At 31.8% G+C, this 27267-nt stretch overlaps 2 protein-coding genes across 2 annotated transcripts; both read right to left on the bottom strand.

The window, feature by feature from the left end:
* Positions 1 to 4250: 4250 nt before the first annotated feature.
* Positions 4251 to 7590, bottom strand: LOC145627269 ((-)-drimenol synthase-like). The gene is made up of 7 exons (XM_081679667.1): positions 7337 to 7590; positions 6910 to 7180; positions 6348 to 6720; positions 5993 to 6205; positions 5714 to 5855; positions 5002 to 5259; positions 4251 to 4752 (listed from the first exon to the last, which is right to left on the bottom strand). The coding sequence occupies exons 1-7, from the start codon at positions 7427 to 7429 to the stop codon at positions 4456 to 4458; spliced, it is 1647 nt and encodes a 548-aa protein (XP_081535793.1). The 5' UTR covers positions 7430 to 7590; the 3' UTR covers positions 4251 to 4455.
* Positions 7591 to 10369: 2779 nt separating this feature from the next.
* LOC145627270 ((-)-drimenol synthase-like) lies at positions 10370 to 13951 on the bottom strand. The gene is made up of 7 exons (XM_081679668.1): positions 13621 to 13951; positions 13213 to 13483; positions 12651 to 13023; positions 12226 to 12438; positions 11560 to 11701; positions 11087 to 11344; positions 10370 to 10934 (listed from the first exon to the last, which is right to left on the bottom strand). Exons 1-7 carry the CDS (start codon positions 13711 to 13713, stop codon positions 10638 to 10640), a joined length of 1647 nt encoding a protein of 548 aa, XP_081535794.1. The 5' UTR covers positions 13714 to 13951; the 3' UTR covers positions 10370 to 10637.
* Between the last annotated feature and the right edge of the window lie 13316 nt (positions 13952 to 27267).

The raw sequence follows: 27267 nt of genomic DNA on the forward strand, positions 1-27267 counted from the left end.
GAGTAACTAATTCAAGGCACGCATATTTTAATCACTACCACAATGTCGCATACCGTGTATGTTAGATTGTGTCTTCCTCGTCTTGTTTAAGTAAATCAAACTCAACTTCGATTATTCAATTTTCAATTATTAGATGAGGCCTAACAACTCTCCATTATTTCTAGCTTTATGGTGAATCTACGTCAATTGATGATAAACTTGCAGAAATTGCACCTCATACATTTTTTTTTTGGTGTTTAGAGAGCCACAAGGGTGGGGTGAGCTGTAACCACTTGAGCTATCCCTCACTCTCAATCGCACCTCATACATGCATGGCTAGGATGTAACCTCATATATGCATTAATGCATTATCACTAATCTCATTTGAATCAATAACCTCATTTATGTCCGGTTAGTAACCTCATTATATTAGTAAGAATAGTAACCTTGTGTATTTATATTGTAGGGTGCTTGATGGTAGGGATTCCTTTACCCTCCCGGCCCTCTACTCCCAAATACCTGGCTCGTAAATTAAATACTTGTTAAATTATGGCATGAGGAAAATAATTCTGTATTTTTCCATTCAAAATATTCGGCCACATTACAATATATATAGACAATCGGAATACCTAACCCTAATATTCCTATATATCTTAACTTCCTAAAACTATCGCAATATCTCACACATATATCTTTTCACATATTCTCTAGGATAATATCACAATATAATATCACAATAATATCTTTAATCTCATATGATATTATTCTCATAATATCATATCAATATACACATTCTTATCTCAATAATAATGGATCAAAAAATTGTGAGAGTTGAGATCGGATTAAAGTCCTCCGTACCATTAAAAAAAGAGAGAGAGAGAATTTCATGCCATCAACTAATATACAATGTGTGAACCGCGTATTAGAATTTGTGTTAGAATTGTGCTTTCACCATCGCTAGAGCCAAATAATGCTTTAACTTAATTGCGGCTACTACACCTTTAAGAAATTTGAACCACTCCATTGAAATCAAATGATGTAATCTTTTTTAGCTTGGAAGCTTCATCGTAGTTTCTATTTTACGGCACATTGTGAAGTTGATTTATTATTAGCGAGAGAGTTGAGTGACATAGGAAAAAATAGTTGATGAATATGAGTACTAATTTACTACCAACTGATTTTGGAGTTATAATATGCTTTCACTGGCTCATAGACTAATTAACTAGGAACCTTCCTATTCACCTTCCTTAACAACAAAGAAAGTTCTACAACACCATCGAAATGCAAAATAATACATTGTGATCGATGATAGTAGTAACGTACTTCGAAACAAAAACGTTGAATACTTTAATAAAAAAATGTACAGATTTAGGGATGTTAAATTAGTGGAGCGAGTTTAGTGGAAACCACCTTACATTTGCCTCAAATTAGGTGATGTTGAATGAATGTGGGTACCGACGACTACTCCAGCTAAAGACACATTACTCTTAAAAACATCATGAAAGAGAAAGTATTTTATTAAATGCATAATATATGAACTAAGAATCTGTTCTGATTAATTGAAATGAGCTGAACTGAATTGAATATTTTATGAGAGAAAGAAATTGAGAACTGAACTGAACTGGACTTATTAAAGCTGAACTGAACTGAACTGAAAATAAGCTGTAGAGAACAGACTCTTAATTAAATTTAATTCATCTAAAATAAGTCAAACTTAAATAAAATAGAAGGGCTATTAATAATTAAGGTCATTTTCTAATGTAACCCCAACTAATTCACCCCTCTTGTTGGTAACCCTCTTGTTGTTTTCATCATACTAGTACTAGTAATAAACATAGCTATATGTCTAATGTATCATTTGATTAATTACCCACTTCTAAAAGACAAGTTAAAAATATTAGGCATGCAGACAATTGATGTAGTTAATGAGTTGTACTTTTGGACAAAATTTTATAATTGAGTGGAACTTTCGGACAAAGTTAATACTGCACTACGTAATTGTAATTATAGAATGTACTCGTACTTAAGTTGTGGGGACACATGTGAATTACGAGACGATTATTTGTAGCATCAACAGCCTTAGGTATGGGGCTTTTGGCAAGCCCTTTCTTAGGCTTCTTTGTTTAACCTCTACATACCATAAGGTCATAGCAAAGAAGACAAGAAGTACGAGTATATATTACCTTGTTAGGCCAGTTGACCACATTGGTAAATAAAAAAGACCCCTAGCGACAATTTGGTAAAATGGTGTATTTGTTTTTCGTCAAACTCACAAAGTTTGATTCAAATCATTGATTTTCTACTTCATAGGCTTTTAGATTCGTGCTCTCATCAAAAGACAGACCAAACTGACACGAACTAGTAGCTATTTTTATTTAGCAAACTTTAAAAAAAGTCAACTTGTAAATTATTCATTATTCAACTATTTTTCATTTGTGTAGACCAAATTGTGAAATTGATATAAATCCCAGATGAAACAAGTCTACATGCTCAACACCAAGGCTTTTGGATTATTTTTATAGAATTAAACTTAATTTCTATCAATGGCCTTATTTTAATTAGACAAATGAATGTTTATTGGGCCGTTTCTAGAGGGGGAAGGTTGGGCTTGGAGCATTGGACTTTGTTCTTGGTTAACGTTAAGAAACTGGGCCAAACATGCGTTCATGATTTTCCTTTTTAAGGACAATTCATAATCACTTATTGCAATGAGTCAATCTTATCGTTTCACTCAAGGGAGTAATTTTATGTTATATTGGTACATAAAAAGGTATAATGGTAACTTAGTATAATAAAAAGGTGTAAATATTATCACTTTAATTTTCAGGTTTTAATTGTACCACTTAACCACTATAGTTTACAACTCCTGTTAAAAAAAAGTACCATTACAACTACTATTTCATCATTTTCTATTTAGTTAACGCGTTTGATTTAGGCACATATATTAAAAAGATGAGAGAGAGTGAGAGAGAATGAAAAAGCAAGTGGGTAGCTTGTAAATGCAAGGTAGAAAAGTTACCCCAAAAGAAAACGTGTCAACTAAAAAAAAACTTCCTAAAAAGGAATACGTGTAAACTAATAAAAAACGGAGGCAAATATTATATTATTACACTTAAGTGGCATGATTTCACAACCTAATAGTACATATATTAGCTTCAAAAGTATATCATTGTAACAATCTTTTAGTGTAATTTGAACTATTTACAGTACTATTGTACTAACTATGATACATTTCACATCTCAATGCTACCAATGTTAATTGTTAAATTATTTACGAATTGTCATGTTATGTACCAACAAATACATAACGTTACTCCATTACTACTTCATCGTAGTTCGTTGTATGCATATGTAGATGCATTTTGATAAGTTAGAAATCTTAGTTTTTTTTTTCCTTCTTCTTCTATATGCCCCTATATATTGATATGATGTTAATTATCACTATTACTATTACTATTATTGTTAATGATATAATATAAAACATATTCCTGGGCCTCAACTATAAGTTTAAGCTTTTGGTTGAACTGGTCTTTTAACATGGTATCGGAGCCAGCATGACACAAAGGTCACGGGTTCGAATTTTGTCCGCCCCTCCTTCAAAGTGGACTTTATTCGCACCAGATATGGGTGAGCCTCAACTATAAGCTTAAGCTTTTGGTTAAATTGGTCCTTCAACAGTTAACTCCATACACTTCATCCATTATGATTGACATTCATTTTCTTGGCAAGTGTCGTAAAACATCGACCCAACATGATTCGGCTGGTAGAGCAAGCTATTACCACTTGCACATAACAACTAAGCATGCGTTGCGCGCACAATCCCCCCTATTTATATCAAAACATTTGAGGGCGAGGATAGGAATGTATGAATTAGAAAGACTTTTTAATCTATTAAGTGGTTTTTTGATGGAATCTTGCATGACATGCTTTTGCTAGTAATTACATTTAATACGATGGAGTATATAAATCAATCGTGGACTTTAACCATCAGTTTAATCTTTGATTGAGATGATCCTTTAACATGTTATTAGAGTCAACGCGATACAAAGGTCACGAGATCAAATCTCATCCACAGCTCATGTTGCATCCACATTTCACGAGGGGGCAATATAGAGTATATAAACTAATTTAAGGCTTCAACGATCAGTTAAAACTTTTGGTTGATATGATTCTTTAACATAATATCAGTATATACTTAATTTTGTTATATATATTAAAGCCCAATAAAGATATATAAAAGAACGAAAGCAAAAGTAAGGTGTAAGAAAGAATTGTTGTAAGAACAACGTTTATTTATGAAGAAATACAATAAAGTTGGGCACAATCTCACATATAACATTAATTCTAAGGCATTTTACCTATGCCTCGAGACAACAACACTTAAAAACTCAAAAGTACATTGTAAAAAAGGAAAAAGGATACACACCACATACATGCTTACAAAAGAATTAAGAGGACATCTTCCGCAAAGAAAGTTTACATGGGAATTGGATGAGCAAGAACACATGCAACTTTGTCCTTAAGAGTTTGGTTAACATGTGTGTAACCATCATCATAACCCATGTACATTACATTAGCAGAACGAGCTAAGTTGAGAATCCGAGTAAGTATTGGCTTTGGAATCACATAAGGTTGGAGCATCGCTTGATTAATAACTTTCCAAGCATCCTCAACTTCTTCTTTTAGCTTCTCATTTGCTTCCTCCTCTGACAACCCATGCTTCTCCATCAAGCATTGCACAGCTGACGCGAGATGCTTCCTTTGTTGCTCAAACTGCTCCGAAACCCCAATTCAATAAACGAACACACAATTACTATATTGTTACGGTTGCAAATCACTATAGTTTACCTCATAGTATTTTTAAAAATTGTACTTATATGGAGTATGTAGTTTAAATCAAATTCTACCTCAGTTTCTTTTTATTTGCAACACGTACATTGGTATTTCATGTGAGACATGTCATTTATAGCAAATAAAAGATGCTGTTGAGGTAGTAATTGTTATTAGATGGCATGTACGTACCTTGTGGCCACCTATGTCATTCATGAGTCTTATTATTGTAGATGCCGCTTTTATGATATCAGGCATAGGATTTTGACAAGCCCATTCAAATACCTCCTTGGATGCAATATCTCCCATGCCAAGGAATGAGGCAACTATTCCATGAGGGTATGGAGAGGTCACCAGGGCAACCTTCTCCATATACTCATCATATGTAGGAACATACTTTTCATGGCACCATCTTACCTCTTGAATATAGGCTTTGGATAAAGTTCTCACCTGGATTAGAGAAAAGAAAAAAATAAAAAAAAAATCTAATAACGAGATCTTGGCTTATTTACTAGTAGATCATCATAGCTAAAATCATCCTTCCCTTATTTGTATTTGTAATATGTATCGCTATTTTGACTTATTTAATTTTAAAAAAAAAAGTAGATGAAAATTAATGTATGATTTGACTAAACTTTGACCTACTATGTACATAAATTTATAATTAAAAAAACCCATGTCAAACGATGTCTAATTAGTTTTGTATTACTCAATGTGTAATTTTCAGATATGTAAGTTTTATAATAATTTTTTTCACCACAAAATTTAAAATTTATATAGTATTAAAAAATCGCAAATAATAAGAGATTAGGTTTGCTATGAATTTATTTTGGTACAAAGATAAGTTGAGATAAAAATAAAATTATTAAAAAATAATTTGATCTTTGAAGAATGCATGGTGGACCTGATCTCTTGTAAAATTGACAAAAGATGATCTTCCTTCTTTGGAAAGATCTTCCTCAGCTTCTTCACAAGCTTCGACCATGGCATAATATGACCACTTTACGTGCTCCGGGAGTTCTTCCATGCAACTTTTGCTCCATGGTCTGAATTTTAATATACATTTTTCTCTTAATAATTATTGCAAATGAATCTTAAATAGTAAAATTAATTAAGTTGTTAATCATGGTGAGACATGCAAATTAAATTGAGTATACTATATGTGGGTTTTGAATTTTCAAACCTTTGAAATGCTTCAGTGAGAAGTTCAAGCTCTTCAATAGTTCCATATGCATCATACGTATCGTCTAATAACGATGTTGACTTGAAAATTTTTCGATACACTTTTCTAGCAAATGAAAATTCATGTTCATAGTAGGCTCCTAAAATCCAAAAATACGCCTCTGTCAACCTGTCTCTACTGAATGATACGTTAAAATGTAATCCTTTCCACCACCTGTGTTATTCAAATATCAAGAGGTTACATAGCTAACATGTAATACTCACTCCGTCACATACATTTTTGTATGGTTGGTTTTTATTCACAAATTAATTAACAATATACCACTTTTCTAATTTAACTAAAAAGGTGAATTTACCTTTTTAGATCTTTGAGCTCCTTTTGGTGTAAGGCTTGAAGCAAATTAAAATCAAGTTTTGCAAACTTGAGGAGAGTTTTGTTATGTGAAGGATCCATTTCATACACCGAGATGTAATGCCTAGTCTCTACTCGCGGCATGCCCTTGTGGAGAGGTTGATGAAGGGCATGGGCAACTTGATCAGCAAGAGGTGAGCTTAATTGGTTAACCATGGCATTGAGACGATTTGTCGAAAATGCAAGGGCTTCATCGAGTATCTTGTCATCATGAACTCGAACATGGGATGCCTCATACAAGCTTAACAATCCTGGAACGTCATTTGTAATTGACTCCTTGAAGCTTCCATTTTCATCCTTGAACTTGTTAAACACATCTGTATCATCGAGACATAATTATATTAGCATTAATATATACTCAAAAAATCACTTATTAAATCTTAAACATCTATAATAATATTGAATGTTAACAAAAACAAATTTATATATTACCTCCGTAACAGGTTATGTGCATAGTTATAATATCATGTAATTTTAAACATCAAGGCACCTAGTGAAATGCTTACCACATGGCACAAAGAAACCATGTTGCCTGAGGATACGAAATCGAGTCGAAACATGGTAGAGATCATCTTTGGCACATTGCTCTTCATAGCTCTCGTAAACTTGCTTTAAAGCATCCTCAATCTCATGTTCAAAGTGATATGCCAATCCAAGGCGTTCGATTACGTCGATGAAATTCAGCAGCTCAAGAGGGTTGCTCTTAGTTTCCAGCAGCTCCTTCTTCACTTCATCTTTAAGTTGACTCACTTCTTGCTCCTTTTCAACTTTGACTACCTTCACATCCATGCAAAAAGGGTACCAAATAATTTTAGTACATAACAACAAAAATATGCATATAAAATTTCTCAAGCTTGATTATTTAATTAGTACTCGTATATTTTAAGAGGTGGTACTCAAGACTTTTGATTGTTTATCGGTCTTAAAAGTTACCTCCTCATGGTGAGGATTTGTGATATTAAGAAAGTGATCACCCCAATGACATGGATGAAAGTTAGCTACCGGACGAGATATTTGAGCAAACATTTTTTTTCTTTTCAAAGTTGAGTTTTAACTTTTAACTAACAATTTCTGAATATAATGTTACTTCTTGGACAAAAATAATTGAAAATTTAACTTATTATATAGCTCAAGAGCATTAGAATCAATAAGTGACTTCTCCATTGTAATTAATCTGTTATCAATAAATGATAGCAGATTTTTTAAAAAACATAAAAGATCTGGTATCAATTGGTTAGTTGCATCATTATTATTGTACCCATTCCTTTGTCACATAGGACAACCTACAAATTTATTTTTGATTTGGATATTCCAAAGAGAAATTGGTGGAGAACATATATTGCTAGAAAATATCCATAAATTCATTACAATGACATCTAGCTAGATATTTAATCATGAGAATAATGGTTCATGAACCTGCCAAAGTTTATTGAAGTAATTACTACAGTTTTGGTGGAGTCTAAATATACCCAAGAGTGTACCTTACAAGTTACAACCCCCGAAATTAAATAAAGTACGCAGTATTATTTAATGTTATAAGGGCAAAAGAACAATATTGCTGAAAACGCTACTCTTCTCTTTCTCTCTTTCAGGGTTTTTAATAGTCTAATTTCTTCGAAAATTAAACTATTTCCGACCCTTTTCCCCTTATTTTTCTTTAATTTTGCAATTTAAATTTCAATAAATCTATACGAGTAGTGTAGATATTCGTCCGTCTCCCTGTGGGAAAGTGTCTCCCAATGGTAGAGTCGTTTGTTTAGATTGTTTGTTTGTGTGTGTGTGTGTGAGAGAGAGAGAGAGAGATGATTTATTAAAAAGGTAATCATCTTTAGCCCTATTATTAGTTTCTTGGTAAAGATTTTCCGGGATCGCAACGGTGTCCAAATCTTTAAAGGCGTTCAAGTGAAGACAAACTTTTAAAAAATTCGGATGTACAATAAAATATTATACATCCGTTATAAAGTTACCCTAAAATGTGCAAATGTTACCCCTGAAATGAATAAAAGTTACCCCAAATGCATAAAAGTAACCAATTGTTAGTGATTGAATCACGCTTTATTAGTAAAGAATCATATTTTAAATGACTAAAAATCAATTATTAGTGATTGAACTTAATTAAATTCCCTTTATAAAACTTTTCTTGTTGTCTATTTATATAAAAATTGTATTATGTTTAAAGTTACCCAAAAAAGGGCAAAAAGTTACCCTAAAATTAGCTAAAAGTTACCCTTATACTGCTCAATGTACACTACTATTAGTGTAAACCGAGTGTACAAAAGTTTTCCTCAAGTGAATCAGATGAAACCCTTATTGCTACAATAAATCGTTAGACCGTCTCTCCGAAAAGGCAGTATAATCTAGTGATGTGTGCAAGAGATGTACCACCGTACAAGATCTATCCAACGATCGTAGCTTTGATGAAAAAAAACCTTATTGATTCAATTTTATGTATTTGTTGATTTAGATTTCATTTGTAGATGTCGTATGCTTTTTGATTAATGGATTGATTTGTTTTTAAAAAAAATATTGCTGAAAATTACAATACATAAAGCAATATTGACCTTTTGGACATTAAATAGATATTATAGGTTGCTTTTTAAAATGTACCTTTGGTAATAATTTTAGCCGAACTAAAATCGACCAGTTGGTAAGTTGAACCAATTTAAAATTAACCCATTTCAAACCAAACCAAAATCGAAAGGTTAAACTGTTTTGACAGTGCTAGCACCATCAAATACATTGGTAAATTCTTTAGCTTTTGATGGACTAGAAAGTCCATATACTCCCTTTTCCTCCAATCAATTTACAGTGTAATGCTAGATATTTGAGAAATTCCAAGAATCACAATTTCATAAATCGAGTTCACACATCAAACAAGATGACTACTTGAGCTAGAAAACCCTAACCATTTACGAATTCGCCAACTAAGGTCCTGTTCACTTCACCTTACAAAAAAGTTATTAGGTAAAAATAATTTAAGTTCAGCAAAAATAAGTTCAGTTCAGTAAAATTAATTTATGTTCAGTAAAAATAATTTCAGTTTAGTAAAATTCAGTTTTCTTAAAGAAGAATTATAATAGAAAATCAGTAAAAAATAATTTCAGTTCAGCAAAAATAATTTCAATTCAGTAAAATTAATTTAACTTTAATAAAATATTCTAAATTCGGCAAATATAATTTTGTTTCAGTAAAAATAATTTCAATTCAGCAAAAATAAGGAGAAGTGAACGGGACCTACAAAGAACGGAAACCATGAAAGTGGAATTAAAAAAAATAAATAATACACAGTAATAATAATAACATTTTATTTATCCATTATGCTTGACAAGTTGACATACATTCATTTCTTGGTATGTCCTAGTAACTCCGTTTTTTATTAGTTGACACGTTTTGAATTTAACAATATTCAGACACCTCCCTTTGGCCATGTTTTGTGATTTACATATGAAGAAAAATATAGTCAAGTGGGATCTTGTTAGATTTGTTACAATGTATATTTTCAAAATATCAACTTTTTATAATTTTTGCTTATCGGTAATTAAAGATTTTTATTAATGATTGAATTTGTGCATTGACAAACGTGACTAAAAAAACGTGTCAGCTAAAAAAAACTGATGTAGTATAAAGCATACCCAATCATTACAACAAGTCCTAATTTATAAGTCTTATTACCATCTTAACCATTTATTAATTGTGTTTTTTTATCCAATAAAATTATAGTTAACTTAGATAAGTTAATTTGTGTCTTATTATAGTATTTGTTTCTATTATGTAATGATTGAGTTCGACAACTAAAAAATGTTTATAGCAAGAGTTAAACTCAAAACCAACAAGTCTTACTATCTCAACAATCGAATTTGATAAGCAAATTAAACAAGTACAAACTTGCAACCCGGAGCATCGTCCGCGCCACACACTAGTTTAGTATTATATATGTACTAAATAAAGCCCAATCAAAAAGATATATCAAAGAAAGAAAGCAAACCAAACCAAACATATATCAAAGAAAACAATCTTACAAAAGCAACGTTTTACTTATAAGAAATAAAACTTAGGCACATTCTCACATATAACATTATCTCTAAGGCATTTTTGCTATATGCCTCAAGACACCAACATGAAATTAAACTCAAAAGTATTCCAACACTTGAAACTCAAAAAGTACATTGTAAAAATAGAAAAATGACACACACCACTTACACGCTTTCAAAAGAATATATAGAACAAAGAAAGATTACATGGGAATTGGATGAACAAGGACCGATGCAACTTTGTCCTTAAGAGTTTGGTTAACATGTGTGTAGCCATCAGCATCACCCTTGTATAAAACATCAGCAGAACGAGCTAAATTGAGAACTCGAGTAAGTAGAGGCTTTGGAATCACATAAGGTTGAAGCATTGCTTCATTAATAACTTTCCAAGCATCCTCAACTTCTTCTTTTAGCTTCTTATTTGCTTCCTCCTCGGACATTCCATGCTTCTCCATCAAGCATTGCACAGCTGACGCGACATGATTCCTCCTTTGCTCAAACTGCTCCGAGGCCCCAATCAAAAAATGAACAAATTAAAATTGTTAAGTTTGCAAATCACTATGGTTTATACAGTACTTCATATAGTCTAAAAACGTATTATAGCTAGTTTATTTGAATCAAATTATTTTTTCGATAGATGGTATGTACGTACCTTGTGACCACCTATGTCATTCATGAGTCGTATAATTGTAGATGCAGCTACTATAAGTTTAGGCATAGGATTTTCACATGCCCAATCAAATACATCCTTTGATGCAACCTCTCCCATGCCAAGGAAACAAGCAACTATTCCATGAGGGTAAGGAGAAGTCACTAGGGCCGTCTTCTTCATATACTCTTCATATGTAGGAACATATTTTTGTTGGCACCATTTTGCCTCTTGAATATAGGCTTTGCATAAAGCTTTCACCTACATCATTTACCATTTTACACTTCAAATACTATGAATATTTTATTTATATATACAAGAAAGATTATACTAGTAATAACTATTGTTAATTTAAAAATATACATAGAGATCAACTCAATAAAACCAAATGTTACATAAATTGAAAAATAGAGCTTAGTACAAGCGTCATGCAAATTATCACCAATAAAAAAAAAATGCATTAATGCATGGCTGACCTGATCTCTTGTATAATTGACAAAAGATGGTCTTCCTTCTTTGGCAAGATCTTCCTCAGCTTCTTCACAAGCTTCAACCATGGCATAATACGACCACTTTACGTGCTCCGGAAGATCTTCCATACAACTTTTGTTCCATGGCCTGGATTATAATTTACTTAAACCTCTTAATTAATATACATTATTCCAATTAATAAAAATCCCTAATCATATACTTTCTCTGTTTTTTTATAGTTGCAACAATTCTTTTTTCACGCTTGTCGATGCATGTTTTAAATCGTTAATATATTTGACTACCAATATGTAAAAATTATAAATTTTAGATATTAAAATTGTACAAATTAAGACGAATCTAATAAGATCTCACATGACTATATTTTTATTTATGTATAAATTGTAAAAGTTAGTCAAAGTGAAACACATAAATAGTGTAAAAGTTATATATACTGTTGCAACTATAAAAAAACGAATGAAGTATATAGCAGCGTATTATCTACCGACATTATAAAATGAAATTAAATGTCCACGTCCAAAATAAAGAAGGACATATAAAGACAATAAAGTTGGTATAGTAAGTTGTTGTTTGAAACTTATTAGTACGTAATTAATGTCATGGTGATTGGTAAGACAGATTGAGACAACGCTATCAAGTTTGAAATGTTAAACCTTTGAAATGCTTCAGTGAGAAGCTCGAGTTCTTCGGGTGTTCCATATGCATCATATGTATCGTCTAATAATGAAGTTGACTTGATAATTTTTCGACCAACTTTTCGAGCAAATGAAAATTGGGGTTCATAGTAGACTCCTAAAATCCAAAAATACACCTCCGTCAACCTGTCTCTGCTGAATGATGCATTCAAATGCAATCCTTTCCACCAACTGCGTAAGTTATACATGATCATGAGATTTAGTTAGCTTACACTCGATTGTACCCATGGTTGCACATTAAATATTACGTACTTCTATTACTTTTCATAATTTAAATTGCAACAAATGAATTATTCATAACTCATAAATTGAATATTCCTTTGCTGCAAATAAAAAGAAACAGAGGTCGATAGCTAATTACTTTTGTAATAAAAATTGATTACCTTTTAAAATCTTTGAGCTCCTTCTGGTGTAAGGCTTGAAGAAGATTGAAATCAAGTTTAGCAAACTTAAGGAGAGTTTTGTTATGTGAAGAATCCATTTCATACACGGAGATGTAATGCCTAGTCTCTACTCGCGGCATCCCCTTGTGGAGAGGTTGATGAAGGGCATGGGAAACTTGATCAGCAAGAGGTGAGCTTAATTTGTTAACCATGGCATTGAGATGATTTTTCGTAAATGCAAGGGCTTCGTCGAGTATTTTGTCATCACGAACTCGAACATGGGAAGCCTCATACAAGCTTAACAATCCAGGAACGTCATTTGTTATCGACTCTTTGAAACTTCCATTTTCATCCTTGAACTTGTTAAACACATCTGTGCCACATATCGTAACATATTAATATATAACAATTACTAACTATATCCCATGCAATATACATTATCATTACTCTTCTACAATTCTTTCTAACGATATCTTGTAGTGTAGTAACGACTTAATTTTTACGTGATTAAGGCATAATTATTATGTGAAAGCATCATCAAGGCACCTAGTAAAATGCTTACCACAAGGCACAAAGAAACCATGTTGCCTGAGGATACGAAATCGAGTCGAAACGTGATAGAGATCATCTTTGGCACATTGCTCTTCATAGTTCCCATAAACTTGTTTCAAAGCATCCTCAATCTCATGTTCAAAGTGATATGCCAATCCAAGTTGTTCGATTACGTCGATGAAATTCAGCAGCTCAAGAGGGTTACTCTTAGTTTCCAGCAGCTCCTTCTTCACTTCATCTTTAAGTTGACTCACTTCTTGCTCCTTTTTAACTTTGACTACCTTCATCATACATTTAAACAAACAAACAAAAAAAATCAATGAGCCAAAAAAATATTAGTGCATACAACAAAAATTATACATATAATTTTGGGAAGTGGTATTTAAGACTTTTAATTGTTTGTCGTCTTAAAATTTACCTCATCATGGTGAGGATTTGTGATATTAAGAAAGTGATCACCCCAATGGCATGGATGAAAGTTAGCAACAGGACGAAAAATTTGAGCAAACATTTTTTTTTTCCCTTCTAAAGTCGAGCTTTCACTTACAACTTCCGAATCTTTTTATATAGCTCAAGAGCATCCAAGTCATTAAATGAATTCTCCACTAACTTGTTGTCACTTGGATGCACCTAACTAAAGGTGTCAAAAACTAAGCTAACACTCCGATCTGACCTGATTTGAAAAACAAAAATCTTATTTAGATTTTTCATTCATATGAACACAATTAATTTAGCATAACTCGGTTTAAAATTATCCAACTCAAATACCCAAATAGACATCTATATTGCATCATTATTATTGTACCCATTCCTATCACATAGCTGACGGTCGACATTAGACATTACAAATTCATACTGTATTGATTTTGACATTCCAAAGATAAATTGCTAGAAAATAAATATTTGTAACGTGTCCTTTAGATATGTGATAATGAGAACTATTTGTCTTATTAACAATGTCTTAAGCTGATGGTTCTCGGATTAATATATATTATTCTATCATTCATCACGTTTTATGAGTATGTATACAATCTTTCTGTGACCTTATTTACATAGTAATTGATATTATTGTATAATAATTGACATTTAAAAAATCATATCATTTTTTGTTAATTGATATAATCCCAACTACACATTATAAGCACTTAAGCAAAAATCAGAGGCAATCAAATTTTCCATCACGCTTGGACAACATCCTACTCACACTCTTGTAAATTACACAAGCGGGCTAATATGAGCCATAGCGTGGGTTACACAACTAGCTTCTCTATCTTCTCTTCTTCTTCTTTTTCTTCTACTTGAACGCCTTAATTAATTTCATTAGTGGGGTCGACTACATTAACCAACATGAGGACTTTTCAAGAGGTCACTCATCCTAGTGCTACTCAATCATTGTGGCTCATGTCAAGCGATGTGACAAAGTTGTATCACTAGATGAAAAAACAAAATTGGCACCGGTTCAAAACCTTTTAATGTGGGGGGTGGCAATAAGTGGTTTAAAATGCCACCGATTCAAACCGGTGTCAAAACTCGGAATTGGCACCGGTTAGCCGATGCCAAAAAAATCCCAAAAAATAATAATTTAATGTTTTTGGCACCGGTTAACTGGTGCCAAAAATGCCAAAAAATCATTTTTTTGTCTTTTTTTACTTAAAAATTAAATAAACTAAATTAAGGGCGTGTTCGGCGCTAGCTTTTGAGTAGTTTTTAGGTAGCTTTTAGTGGTTTGACCAAGTCAAATCACTACTTGACAGCTATATTTTGCCGAACATACCCTAAATGAGAACACAAAATATAAATCGAACATCACAATCAATATAATCGAATCTGTTCAATATATATATATATATATATATATATATATATATATATATATATATATATATATATATATATATATATATATATATATATATATATATATATATATATATAATCAAAAAAAATTTACAGTATAAATCAATAAAAAATTACAACATATAAATAAAAAAAATTACAACATATAAATCAAAAAAAATTACAATATAAATCAAAAAAAAAAATTACAACATCTAAATCAATATACTTGCATCTTGATTCTTCGATTTAAGATCTAAATCCATATACCTGCACCAATTAAAACAACCAAAATAAATCGATTAAAATGATTTATCTGCGAAAAAAATAAAAATAAAAACCCAGAAAATCGAAAAAAAAAAAAATTAGTTAAAAACCCAAAAAAAAAACCCCAAAACATCAGTTAAAAAGAATTGATCCCAGAAAATTAGTTAAAAAGAAAATCAAAAAATAAAAATAAAAAAAAAACCAGAAAAAAAAATCGATTAAAATAAAAACCAAAATCGAAAATCAGAAGGAAAAAAACCCATAAAATAAAAAAAAAATCGAATTTAAATCGATTAAAATAAAAAAAAGGGATTAAAATGGGATAAAACGATTAAAATAAGTTAAAAACCTAAAAATTAAAAAAAATCGAATTAAAATAAGTTTAAAAATCGATTAACCAAACAGAAAATCGAATATCACTTTAAAAAAATCAAATTAAAATCGATTAAAATAAAAAATAAATCGATTAAAATAAAAAAAAAATTCAAAAATTAGTTAAAAACCCAGAAAATTAAAAAAAAAATCGAATTAAAATCAAGAAATTATACCCTAACCTTCCTAATGCATGTGTTTGTAGTGGATTAAACCAAAAAAATTTCGAAGAAACCCATAAAAAATTTCGAAGACACCAATAAAATCAATTAAACCCAAAAACTTCGAAGAAACTCATAAAAACTTCGAATAAACCCATAAAAATTTTTGAATAAACCCAGAAAAATCAACTTCGAACAAACCCAGAAAAATTTCGATTATTGTAACCGAAAATTAACTTTTAACAAACCCATAAAAAAAACCCAAAAACGCATGCATTAACCCAAAATATTCAATTATTGTAACCGAAAATTAACCTAAAAATCGTAAAAAATCAAAATAAAAAAAATATAAATCGAAAAAAAAAACCCAGAAATAGAAAAAAAAAATCAAAATCGAAATCGCTATTGAAAAAATTAACCTAGAAAAACCCACAAATCAAAAACACCCAGAAATCAAAATAATTTAAATAAAAAAACCCAGAAAAAAAATGAAATCGTAAAAAAAAAAACGAGAAATCGAAAAAAAAAATGAAAATCGATTAAAAAAAAAAACCTAGAAAGAGAAAGAGGAAATTGCATGTTAAAAGTCTTCGAATTGTTGGTTGTCTTCTAATGAAAGAAAGGAGGAGGAGATCCACAAAGAGAAAGAGAAGATGGAGATCGTGGACGGAGAGGAGAGAGAAAGAGGAGGAGATAGAGGAGAGAGAAAGAGCTAAGGTGAATTTAGGGTTGAGGAGTTTATATAAAGGGCCGCATTTTTTTTTTTAAAATTAAAAGGCACCGGTTCAAACTGGTGGCCTTTATGTTTTTGCCACCGGTTTGAAGTGAACCGGTGCCTTATATCCTGGTTCAGCTTCCCACCAATTTTTAAGGCTATTTTTGCCATCGGTATGGATTGAACCGGTGGCAATTAGGGTGTGCCTTTTTGATATTTTCTACTAGTGTATATTGGCTGTTACTAGCTTATCGTAACCCCCCTCCTTTATCTATGCTTGGGAGTAACAGCGAAAAACTAACCCACTGGCGAAGCTTCCCTATAAACATTAACAAAAGCAATATTCTCAAAATAACAGTAAAGAGTTAAACTCCCTAGCAAGCATTATTAAGAACGGTCCAACACTTCGATTCCCATTCACCATGTCAATGAGAACCTCACAACCACTCTCAACAACAATCCTCATTGAAAAAAAATTAGTTAGTATTATTAGATTTAGAAAAATGTTGTACATAACCCTTAGGGCTATATAAGCATTAAATAGACACTTGAAAATAGTTTAAAATTAGGAAATCATAAAAATATAAACACTAATTACACTGAGTTGCGCGTGTTTTTATCATGAATTCCTAATTTTAAACATTTTTCACTACAAAAAAAAATCAATATAGCATCAACTAAAATTTGTTGCTATTCACCAAAAATCCGTTGCCAACTCTATTTAGCAACGGATTGGAAACAAAAATTTGTTGTTGCTAAAAGACTTGTTGCCATGGGATTTTAGAAACCAGTTGCAAAGCAATTTTGTTGCAATATTGCATCAATTTAAATATAGTTTCCATGATTGTTGCTGTTTTTGGTGCATTCGTTGCCAACTTTGGCAACAGATTACCATTGGTTGTATAAGGCTCTTTGAATCCTCAGTCCGGTAGGAGTCGAATTTGCGACCTCAAAGTCAAATGGTGAATCTCTTACCAACTATACCAAGTACTATTTGTTTACTTCTATGCATATAATTTATAATAAGTGAACAAAATATTAGACGAAATTGAAAAATTTGTCTCCAAATTAGGGACAAAATCAAAAATTCGTTTCTAAATTAGAGATGAAATTGAAATCCGTCTCTATTTGATGTCATTTTAGCAACAAATAATTTTATACATTACAGCAAAAAGTGGCTTACGTATAAATTAACAACAATATGTAACACAACTCGTTTTCAATGGCAACAAACAAAATAATGCGTTATCAATTAACAATAATAATTTAGAAGACTTGTTTCTAATGTAAACAATTCAAAAATTCATTGAATTTGTTTGTTTCTAAATCAATACAAATAAAATATTTGTTGTCATAGTTTGTTACTATTTGGCAACAAGAGAAAAATATGATGCCGTCTAGTAACAACTAGTAAAACAATTTGTTTTAAAAAGCAACAAATCAAAATTATGTAGCCATTGTTTATTAAAAGCTAAAGCATAAAATGTCGCTTTTATTAGGCAATGAAAAAATTTAGATTCGTTGCTATTTAGCAACATTTTAAAAATCTGTTGCCAAACTTAGTTGCTAAAAAGCTTTTATTTTTGTAGTGTTTGAAGACTGTATTTAATGCTTATATTGTCAAAGTACTAAGAACAGTACAGTATTATCTCCTTAGATTAAAATAATGTCAAAGTACTAAGAACAGTACTCCCTCTGTTTTTTTTTTTTTGTTTTTTTTTTATCAGTTTGACCGGCACATTTGCCAAGACGCAAATTTGACCATTAATATCTTTAATTTTTAATTAATAAAAATTATACCAAAGTTATATTATAAAACTAGACATTATGCGTCTAATGATATATTATATAAGAACATTTATTTATTTTATAGAGTTGAAAAAATTAAGTCGGCGAGATATGTAAATAGTGCAAAAATCAAAATTATACATTAACAAAAAAAAAGGAGGGAATATTAAAATCTTTAACAGGCCATGAAATGATTAATGAAAAAGGTCTAAATTAAATGCCATTATTATTTCCTTTCTCTAGTTTGAGTAGACTTCTACTAGCAAACTTGCATTAATTCAATAATTATTGGCCTCTAGTTTAAGATCTTTTATTACAGAGTAGAAAGAGAGACAATGTCAGACTCAGAGGTGGAAATATGGAATGGGCCTTTGTCCTTGAACCAATCAGTGTGATCATGGTCATGAATAAAGCACGTTTAATATCGTTACAGCTAGCTTGATTTTTTTTTTTTTTTTTTAATGTGGATGTGAAGAGGTCCGATCGGTTTTGAACACCCTGCTTCCCTCTTTCTCTTTTCTCTCTTCTTTATACTCTCTCTTTAGGGTTTTTATTTTTCTTCGCCGTTTAGGCCGAAAAAAGTTTAATTTTTTCGAAAATTAGACTATTTTCAACCATTTTTCTTTGATTTAATTCGCTTATTTGTTATTTGATTTGTTTTGTTATCTCCGTTTGTGAGAGCCTGTCCCAATTTTTTTTTTTTTTGGATTTTTTCCAATTTTTTGGAATTTCGATTTTCATCTATGGATGAGAAATTTATTTTAGGATTTTAATAATAATTGAGAAGGTGATTTGGATTCATATGGGTTTAGGATTTGTCATCAATTCTATGATCAAACATCAGCGCAGATTATTAAGGTCTCTATTTGAAAAGATGCAAAAATATCGAAAATCACTGCTCGCGTCAAGTTTAAAGCGGTGGAGTGTGAGCTATGCATGATGTGCAAAAAGTTATCATTTTGATTGTAAAAGTTATGTTATTTACTCTAGATATGTGGTTTATAAATCTTTGTTATTGTAGACGTCGTATGACTATTTATTTTTGATAATATTCTTCCGATCGATTTTGGACTTCTGGGCCATCCATTTTCGTTCTTTTATTTTTAAACGAAAAATACACCAAAGAAGATTTACACATTTTTTTTTTGTCGATTTTCAAAATCATGATAATCTAAGGAAAATAGTATGTATACCACTTAGGGTTACATATAAGCATTAAATATACACTAGAAAATCGTATAAAGTTCGGAAATAAAAAAAATACTCCGTACACTAATTACACTGATTTACGCGTGTTTTTGTTATGAATTCCTAATTTTATACAATTCAAGAGTATATTTAATACTTATATATAGCCCGTAAGGTTACATTTAGAGCATCCACAATGGTTGTGCATAAGGACATGGTAGCAAATGTTAAATAATTGGTAGCTACATGCTATGGAGCTACAATTTCTTGTAGCCGAGCCAAACTACATAGAGCTATGTAGTTTCACTCCACCCAACACACATGTATTGATTTGTTACATATATTTTTTTTGTATTTGTTTCTTTATTTGTTTATTTTTTTTATATAATTTATTTATTACAAAATGATTTAGCTTACCATTATAGATGTTGTAGCTTGAATCTTGTAGTTTGGGGATTAATGATGTGGCAACCCAAAACTACATGTACTTGTAGCTAGCCATACATTGTGGATGCTCCTAGCATTACCCTTTAAAGACAGACTACTAACATAAAATGTCCACAAACATGTATTAAATGCTCATTATACCATCACTTACCCTACAAAATTTAACTTGTTATCCAATAATCACTTAATGCAATGACTTGTTCATGACAAAACAAATTATAAATGACTGTCTATATTCCACGATAGAGTCACGATTTATCTTCTACGAGTAAAAATGTGTTTATTAAGTGACATTTTAGTGATTAATGGTGTTGGATATCGTGAATCTTAATTAGAAATCCTTTTTATTAGGTAAAGTTTAGTTTGTGCAAGGTTGAAGATAGAGAAAATATTGTAATCATGGAAGAAGAAGAAGGTTGTTGGTGAATTGAAGGAGAAAATAATGTCAGGTACTAGATGTTTATTGTTTGGTATTTGATTGTTATTGTTTGGTATTAGATTAGTATTGTCAGGTATTATATTAATATTAATTGGTTTAATATTTGTCAGGATTTAGAAAATTTTAGTCAAAAATAAGATTATTTTTATCAGGAGTATCATAAACAAAATAAAGATGTTAGTCAGGAATAAGATAATTTTTATCATTGGGTTTCTCAAACCTGCACCTTTTTGTTACTGAGCCCGATCTCACGTGAGTCCGTTCTACACAAAACCTCTTCTTTATACTATACACGGTAGGCCCACGTATAAAATGATTTAAATGATAATTAAAGTACAACATGAAAACGGGAAATATTATACGCAAACAAAAACCTAAGTCAGGTGTACTGACTAGAATACTAGTATACCATATAAATGAAATTTGCAAAACTTTAAGCTTCGAATGCATACAAAATGAAGGGAAAAAAGATGGTGAATGTTATTTCAGATGATATACTACAAGAGGGAGGGCAAATTGTACTAAGTTCCTAGTGCCTAATTTTCACAGAATATAAAACAATTATAGTTAGGAACTTAATGAGTGTAAAGCAGATTTTATGAGAAAACCTTCCAGGGCCTAACTAGAAGTAAAAACTCGGCCCTTCACGGGACTTTAAAACAAACTCTACTATAATAGGCAACTCTCCTAGTACAACCTATTATTACAGACCTTTCTCACAAGTTCCGCCAAAGACACTTGCTACCTGATAGGAACCTATCCTACCTGACTTGAGACCCACTCAGGTTCCTTTAGCACTACATAAGTGCCTACACTCTGCTTCACACGTAAAGCTTACTCACTGTGCACTCACAACTACTACTTGAATTTTAGAGACTTTAAACTCCTACATGAAGTTTAGAGAATTCAAACGCATCACACCCCAATTACTCAAAATACTCAAACCCTTTTTCCCATTACAAGTTCTCATTAAATAATTACTTGTAGGGAATATTTCAAGCGTTAATCCCCTAGCTTGAACCCCACTGTGATCATACACTAAAGTACGGTGGTGTCCAAAGGGAAAGAAGATAGAGCAAAAGAGTCTCCAACAAGTTTTTTAAGGAACTTGTAAACCGTTCACGAGGTGAAGGTTACACCCCTTAACGATCCAAGAGATCGTTAACTCCAATAGATCTGGAACCATGACTGGTAGTTCGGGGATGAAGGTACAAATCCAACCTAAAAGAGATTGAACCTGCCCTAATAATAGACCTCTACTTTATTTTGATCGTATTCATGTGCGCTTTCTGACTAACATGCAATCAATTGGTTTAACCCTAAACCTGTTTAATCTATGTTGGTTGAATATTAATGCACAAATAAATCTATTATTGGCGATCACTTGAGTTATAATCAAATTAACCCTAAACAAGATTATTAATTATCTTATTAAGCGTGATTACAAGTACGAAAATTCCCTTTAAACATGCATAAAAGGCGTGATCAAGCAATAACAAATATAATCAAGCAACATAATATATAATCAATAATTATATATAATAATAATTATAATAACCATAAAATTATAATCAAAACAATTATAAAAATAATCATGAATCATGTTAAAACATAATAATAGCAAGATCCTAGGCATGATACTAACAAGATTAATAACAAACCCTAGCATGTCACTAAACAATAAAAATCAAAGCTTTAACCCTAACATGATACTAACAATCATAAATATTAGGAAGAACATAAAAGGCATCATACTTTTAATCATACTTAATATTAAAGTTACCCTAGACATGATACTAGGAATCATAATAGCAATCTAAGCATGATCTCTATATCATAATATCAATAAAAACCATTAAAATACTTACTTTGATGCCTCATACCTCTTTCTAATAACAAAATACATGCGTTAGTAACTTCAAGGAAAATAATAAACAACAATTAAATTAAATAATTGAAAGAGAGATTTGGGACCAAACCCTCAGAAATTAAACCTTTCGCGTCTAGGGCGAAGACAACTTCGAATATGGCTAGGTGTATCTAGATCTAATGAATGCGGAATTTTGTATTTGAAAGAAGGCTAGTTTAGAAAAGAGGGAGAGAATAATCAAGAAACTTGATGAGAGTTGGTGAAAATAGAGAGAATCGGTGATTGTAGGTGATTGTGTATTGTAGGTGAAAACTGGTTATCAAAAACGGAGTTTTTAATACGTTATTTATAGAAAAATCAGCCAAAAAGATAAAATATCAAAACAGAGTTTTGGCGTAGATAAAATAATGTTAGCGTCAACGCTGGCTATTGGCGCCAGACGCCAACATTAGCGCCAAGCGCTAATGCTAGCGCCAGGCGCCAAGCGTAGCGCCAGGCGCTACAGCTGGCGTTTGGCGCTGACTTAGAAATTTACGCGTTTTCTTAAAATCAAATAAAAATTGCCGTACAGGAGGATAAAATCGTATTTTCCTCAAAAATGCTTTTTGATTCTAATTAAAACTCTAAAAGTTAACAAAAGTCAATTTATCAATGCTAATTGAATTAGGAATGAAAATAACCTTCTAGAAGAATCTAGAAAACTAAAACCATTCCTAATTGCATTAGGAATGATAAATCTATATTAGGCCCTCCGCTAGATCATTGGGCCGCATATAAGGCTCAAACTGGGCCCAGTTCAGTAAATTGGCCATAACTTCCTCAATATTCATTGGAATTGGGCTTATAATATATCATTGGAAAGGTCTTTTCTAGCCCTATCCAACTACACTACTATCGGACCCATATCATGGACCAACCAAACTGGATTGACTGTTTTCTTAAAATAAGTTTTCAAAAACAGAGAGAAGAGAAAAGAAATTAAAACTTTCCGCAACACTAAACTTCCCACACTTTCACTTCATTCGATTATGATTCGACGCGAAAGGTACTCATCACTGAGTTTGGTTTTGGGGAGACACAAATGGGTGTCTACACTACTCTAAATACATATATATGAATAAAGAGATAAAACTAATATGTTGGACACTTGAGATCTGTTTGGAACTCACTGGACGTACTGTAACCAAAACCTGATAGGAACTTTGACCAGGATGACTGACTTAGCTTCGTGGTGAAAGATAAAACCATTAAGCACGATTACTACACTTCGTCAGCCTCAACTTTGAAAGAATACACATGAGCATATTTATAGTACACTCGAATTATTCATTTCATCTTGAAAAGATAGGTTTTGTGAAAAGATAAGTTTAAAAGATATTTTTCTAAAAATAAGTTTTCAGAAAATATATCTTTTTGCTAAGAATAAAATATGTCAATAATAATAAGATATAATTAATATAAAATCAGATTTTATTCAAGACTTATCATTTTGTTTAAAAATACTTTTTAAACAAACTTATCTTTTTCCAAAAAGGATTTATTAGAAAATAAATATCTTTATTTAGTAAAACCAAATCCCTAAAAATCGACTTTTAAAGACATGCATACTTTAATTCCTATTAGGTTCGGAACTCTAACAGTCTCCGAGTTCCTGACAAGTCAGTAACTCTCATTTTATTGACTGTTTGGAGTTCACCTTGATTCTATATAAACTTGTTCCGGACCGGCTTTTATGTCCAACATACTTACATGAATCCTAGAGCAATATACTTCTATTTCTCTGTCTTCATGTTGTTTCTCTGAGACTCTTGTTCTGGAATCATGTAGTCTTGATGTATTCTGGATCTCAAGTCTTGCCCTAGAATTACACCGGAACCAGGTCATTATAACCCTTTAATATGTTCCTATCAGGAAACACCTTTGCCACGGCATTACACCGAAACCAAGTCATTACAACCTGTTGATATGTTCCTATCAGGGAACACCTTGAAGTTCCATTTTTGGAACTCTTCTTCTGCTTTACTTGTCATCCTTAGTTTTCTAAGGTTCCTCTGTTTCAGTCCTCACTTCAACTCCCATATTTTACTTATCCTGCAAACATCAAAATACTAAAAGACTCTTATTAGATAGAAGTTTGATCAATCATTAACATCATCATCAAGACCTAATCAGAGTCAACAATTTCTCCATTTTTAATGATGACAAACTGAGCAAACTTATGAGGATAACAGAATGAAACAGAAGGTTATTTTTATTTATAAAAACAATAAAGAAAACTAAAACAAAACCAAACTAAGCTAGAGCTAGCAAACTAGAAAACTAAACTAAATTAAAAGACTCCTACACATACATGACCTATATATGCATAGGATACTTACCTCGTGAAGCTAACATATGTAAACACCTATTTACATAGTTACATTCATGGTTCCTTCGCCATCATCATGTTCATCAACCATCACTCATCATTTCTCTCTTGTTCCCTCTATTGCTTATCATATATTGCTCAAGTTCCTTATATATATACCTGTCATTACTCAGGTTCCTTGTACCCTGTTCCAGCATAACTTGTTCTTTCTATGCACAACTAAACAAACATGTTAAATAGATAATCATCATTAGTTTATAATCATCAAAACCTAATTACTCAACAATGAATCTACAATGATGGAATGCACCATTAAATCCATTGTTAAGTTCTTGGTAATGTTCCACCGATTAGTTCACTCTTGTTCAAAAGAATCATAACAAGCTTATTATAGATTTGAATTAGTTGGCCAACAATGGGAGCTAGAGAGAAGACTAGAAAGAGAGAAATCAAAACTTTTAAAGACTAGAAAGAGAGAAATCGAAACTTTTATCTTTTTCTTAGCTCATATACATTATCTTGCTTGTATACTTGTATAGATCAAATCATGTCCTGGTGTGTACTTATTAGTGTGATTACAGTTGCTTAAGAGTCGGATCGAATAAGTTAGATGCTAAGTAGATTCCAACTCTGACCCTCCTTCAAGTCGGAGTCAAAATTTTTAAACGAAGTCGGATTCATATATTATTTTTTTCTCGAATTCGGTACGGATTTTTTTTCTTCGGATCGGATCGGACTAGGGGGGAATTCGGATTGAATTTCCATCCAAAATAGTTAGTGGCTAGTAGAAATTTTGTTCCTACAGTATTATTATTATTATTATTATTATTCCACGACGAAATTAAGAATCTTATTCAGGGAAACATCGTGCCATCGTCCCATCTCTTAAGTTTTAAATAGTGCATGAAGTAGACCAAAATATGCTTTTTATTTCTTCATCAATGAACGTTGTGGAACAACTTAAAAAGTTACAAAGGTATATGCTATCGATTATCTTCAAATATCATAAACTTCATATTATACAAATTAGAGCATATTGAATTTATGAGATACCACAATGTGACTTTGAGATACCACTATATTATACTCCGTACAAATAAACCAAGCTGGAAATAAGATAATACACCCTGAGCATGGTGCACCGCATGGTGCACGGGTAAATTAAAAAAGGCGGAAAGAACATATCTGTGTTTGACAGAGAACATACCTTTAATATGTTCTTTGAGTGTGATAAGTGTATTTTTTAAGTATAACTATATGTTCTTTACATTATAACTTATATTAATTAATATATGCTGATTTTTTTTTTCCTTTACAAAGTATGTTCTTTGAATTTGGATCGTATGTTCTTTATGATAGTGATGCACAAATTCTATTCTTGGAGAGAGAGAGAAAATTATTTATTGGAAAAATGATATCTTTGGTAAAGATTATTTAGAGGTGATCGACATTGGCCCGACCTGCTAGCTCTGCCTAATCCGATCCGAAAATAGGGCGGGTTTGGGAAAACCTAAAAGCGCATTTTATTTTAAAACTCGAACTCGGCTAGAAAAAACCCGAAAAGCCCGCTACTTTTTACGGTTTAGCTAGAATTATATTAAGGCCCAACCCAACCCGATTTTTATCACCTCTAGATTATTTATGTTAATGTTTAATTTTTCTAGACATTTTTAAAAAGTTATCATCACTTTCTTTTTGTTATATCTTTATGTTCTTTGGTAATGCATGTTCTTGTTAATTACAAACATGTTTTTTGTCAAACACATGTATCTTCTTTGTGAAGCACAGGATGTTCTTTCCGCCTTTTTTTAATTTAACCTGGTGCACCATGTGCAATTGAACCAAGCAATGGTGCACTCAGGTGTATAGATCAAGCATTGAACCAAGCAAAGCTCGGTAGAGTTGGTAGGGAATTCACCTTATGACTTTGAGGTAATAAATTCGAGCCTCACCAACTACATTTGCTTAGGAGTAGGAGATTCCCTCCCCCCTCTACCCTCAAGTTTAACCTATGAAGATGGACTGATGTAACCAGTGAGAAATGTTGATTCGGTAACCAGTAGGGTTATTCATCTTACCTAAAAAAAAAAAAACCTATATTATACAAATTAGCACCCCTATTCAAGACCATTAGCCCATGGACATTACTTTCGTTATCATCCAACCACTGGTTGGGTCAATGATAAAGGCCCATTCCACCTCAGACATCGTCTATTCCTTGATAAAAGATCTAAAATAAAGGCGAACAATTATTGAAGTAATTGGTACAGTTTTGTTAGTAGGAGAGATTGAGATAGATGAAGGAAGGAAATAATAATGGCATTTATTTTAGACCTTTTTCATTATCATTTACTCAATCTAAGAGATAAGTGAAATAATAATGAAAACTACTCTAATGAAAAGTACGGAAAATCGTTTCATGACATGATATCAGAGCCAGGCCCACGATCTCACGATTGGGGCCTTAATGGCTAAGGTATACTGGGTCAAATACTATGGACAACTCACATGTGAGGGGGAGTGTTGAGCCCATGAAAAACCCACTTGTGAGCATTCTCTTGTCCCACACAAAAAACACTAAACACTAAAAGGGGAGTGTAGTGGTAATGAAATA

The sequence above is a fragment of the Chenopodium album genome, chromosome 4 (genome assembly GCF_948465745.1).
Source record: "Chenopodium album chromosome 4, dcCheAlbu1.1, whole genome shotgun sequence".
Lineage (NCBI taxonomy): Eukaryota > Viridiplantae > Streptophyta > Magnoliopsida > Caryophyllales > Amaranthaceae > Chenopodium > Chenopodium album.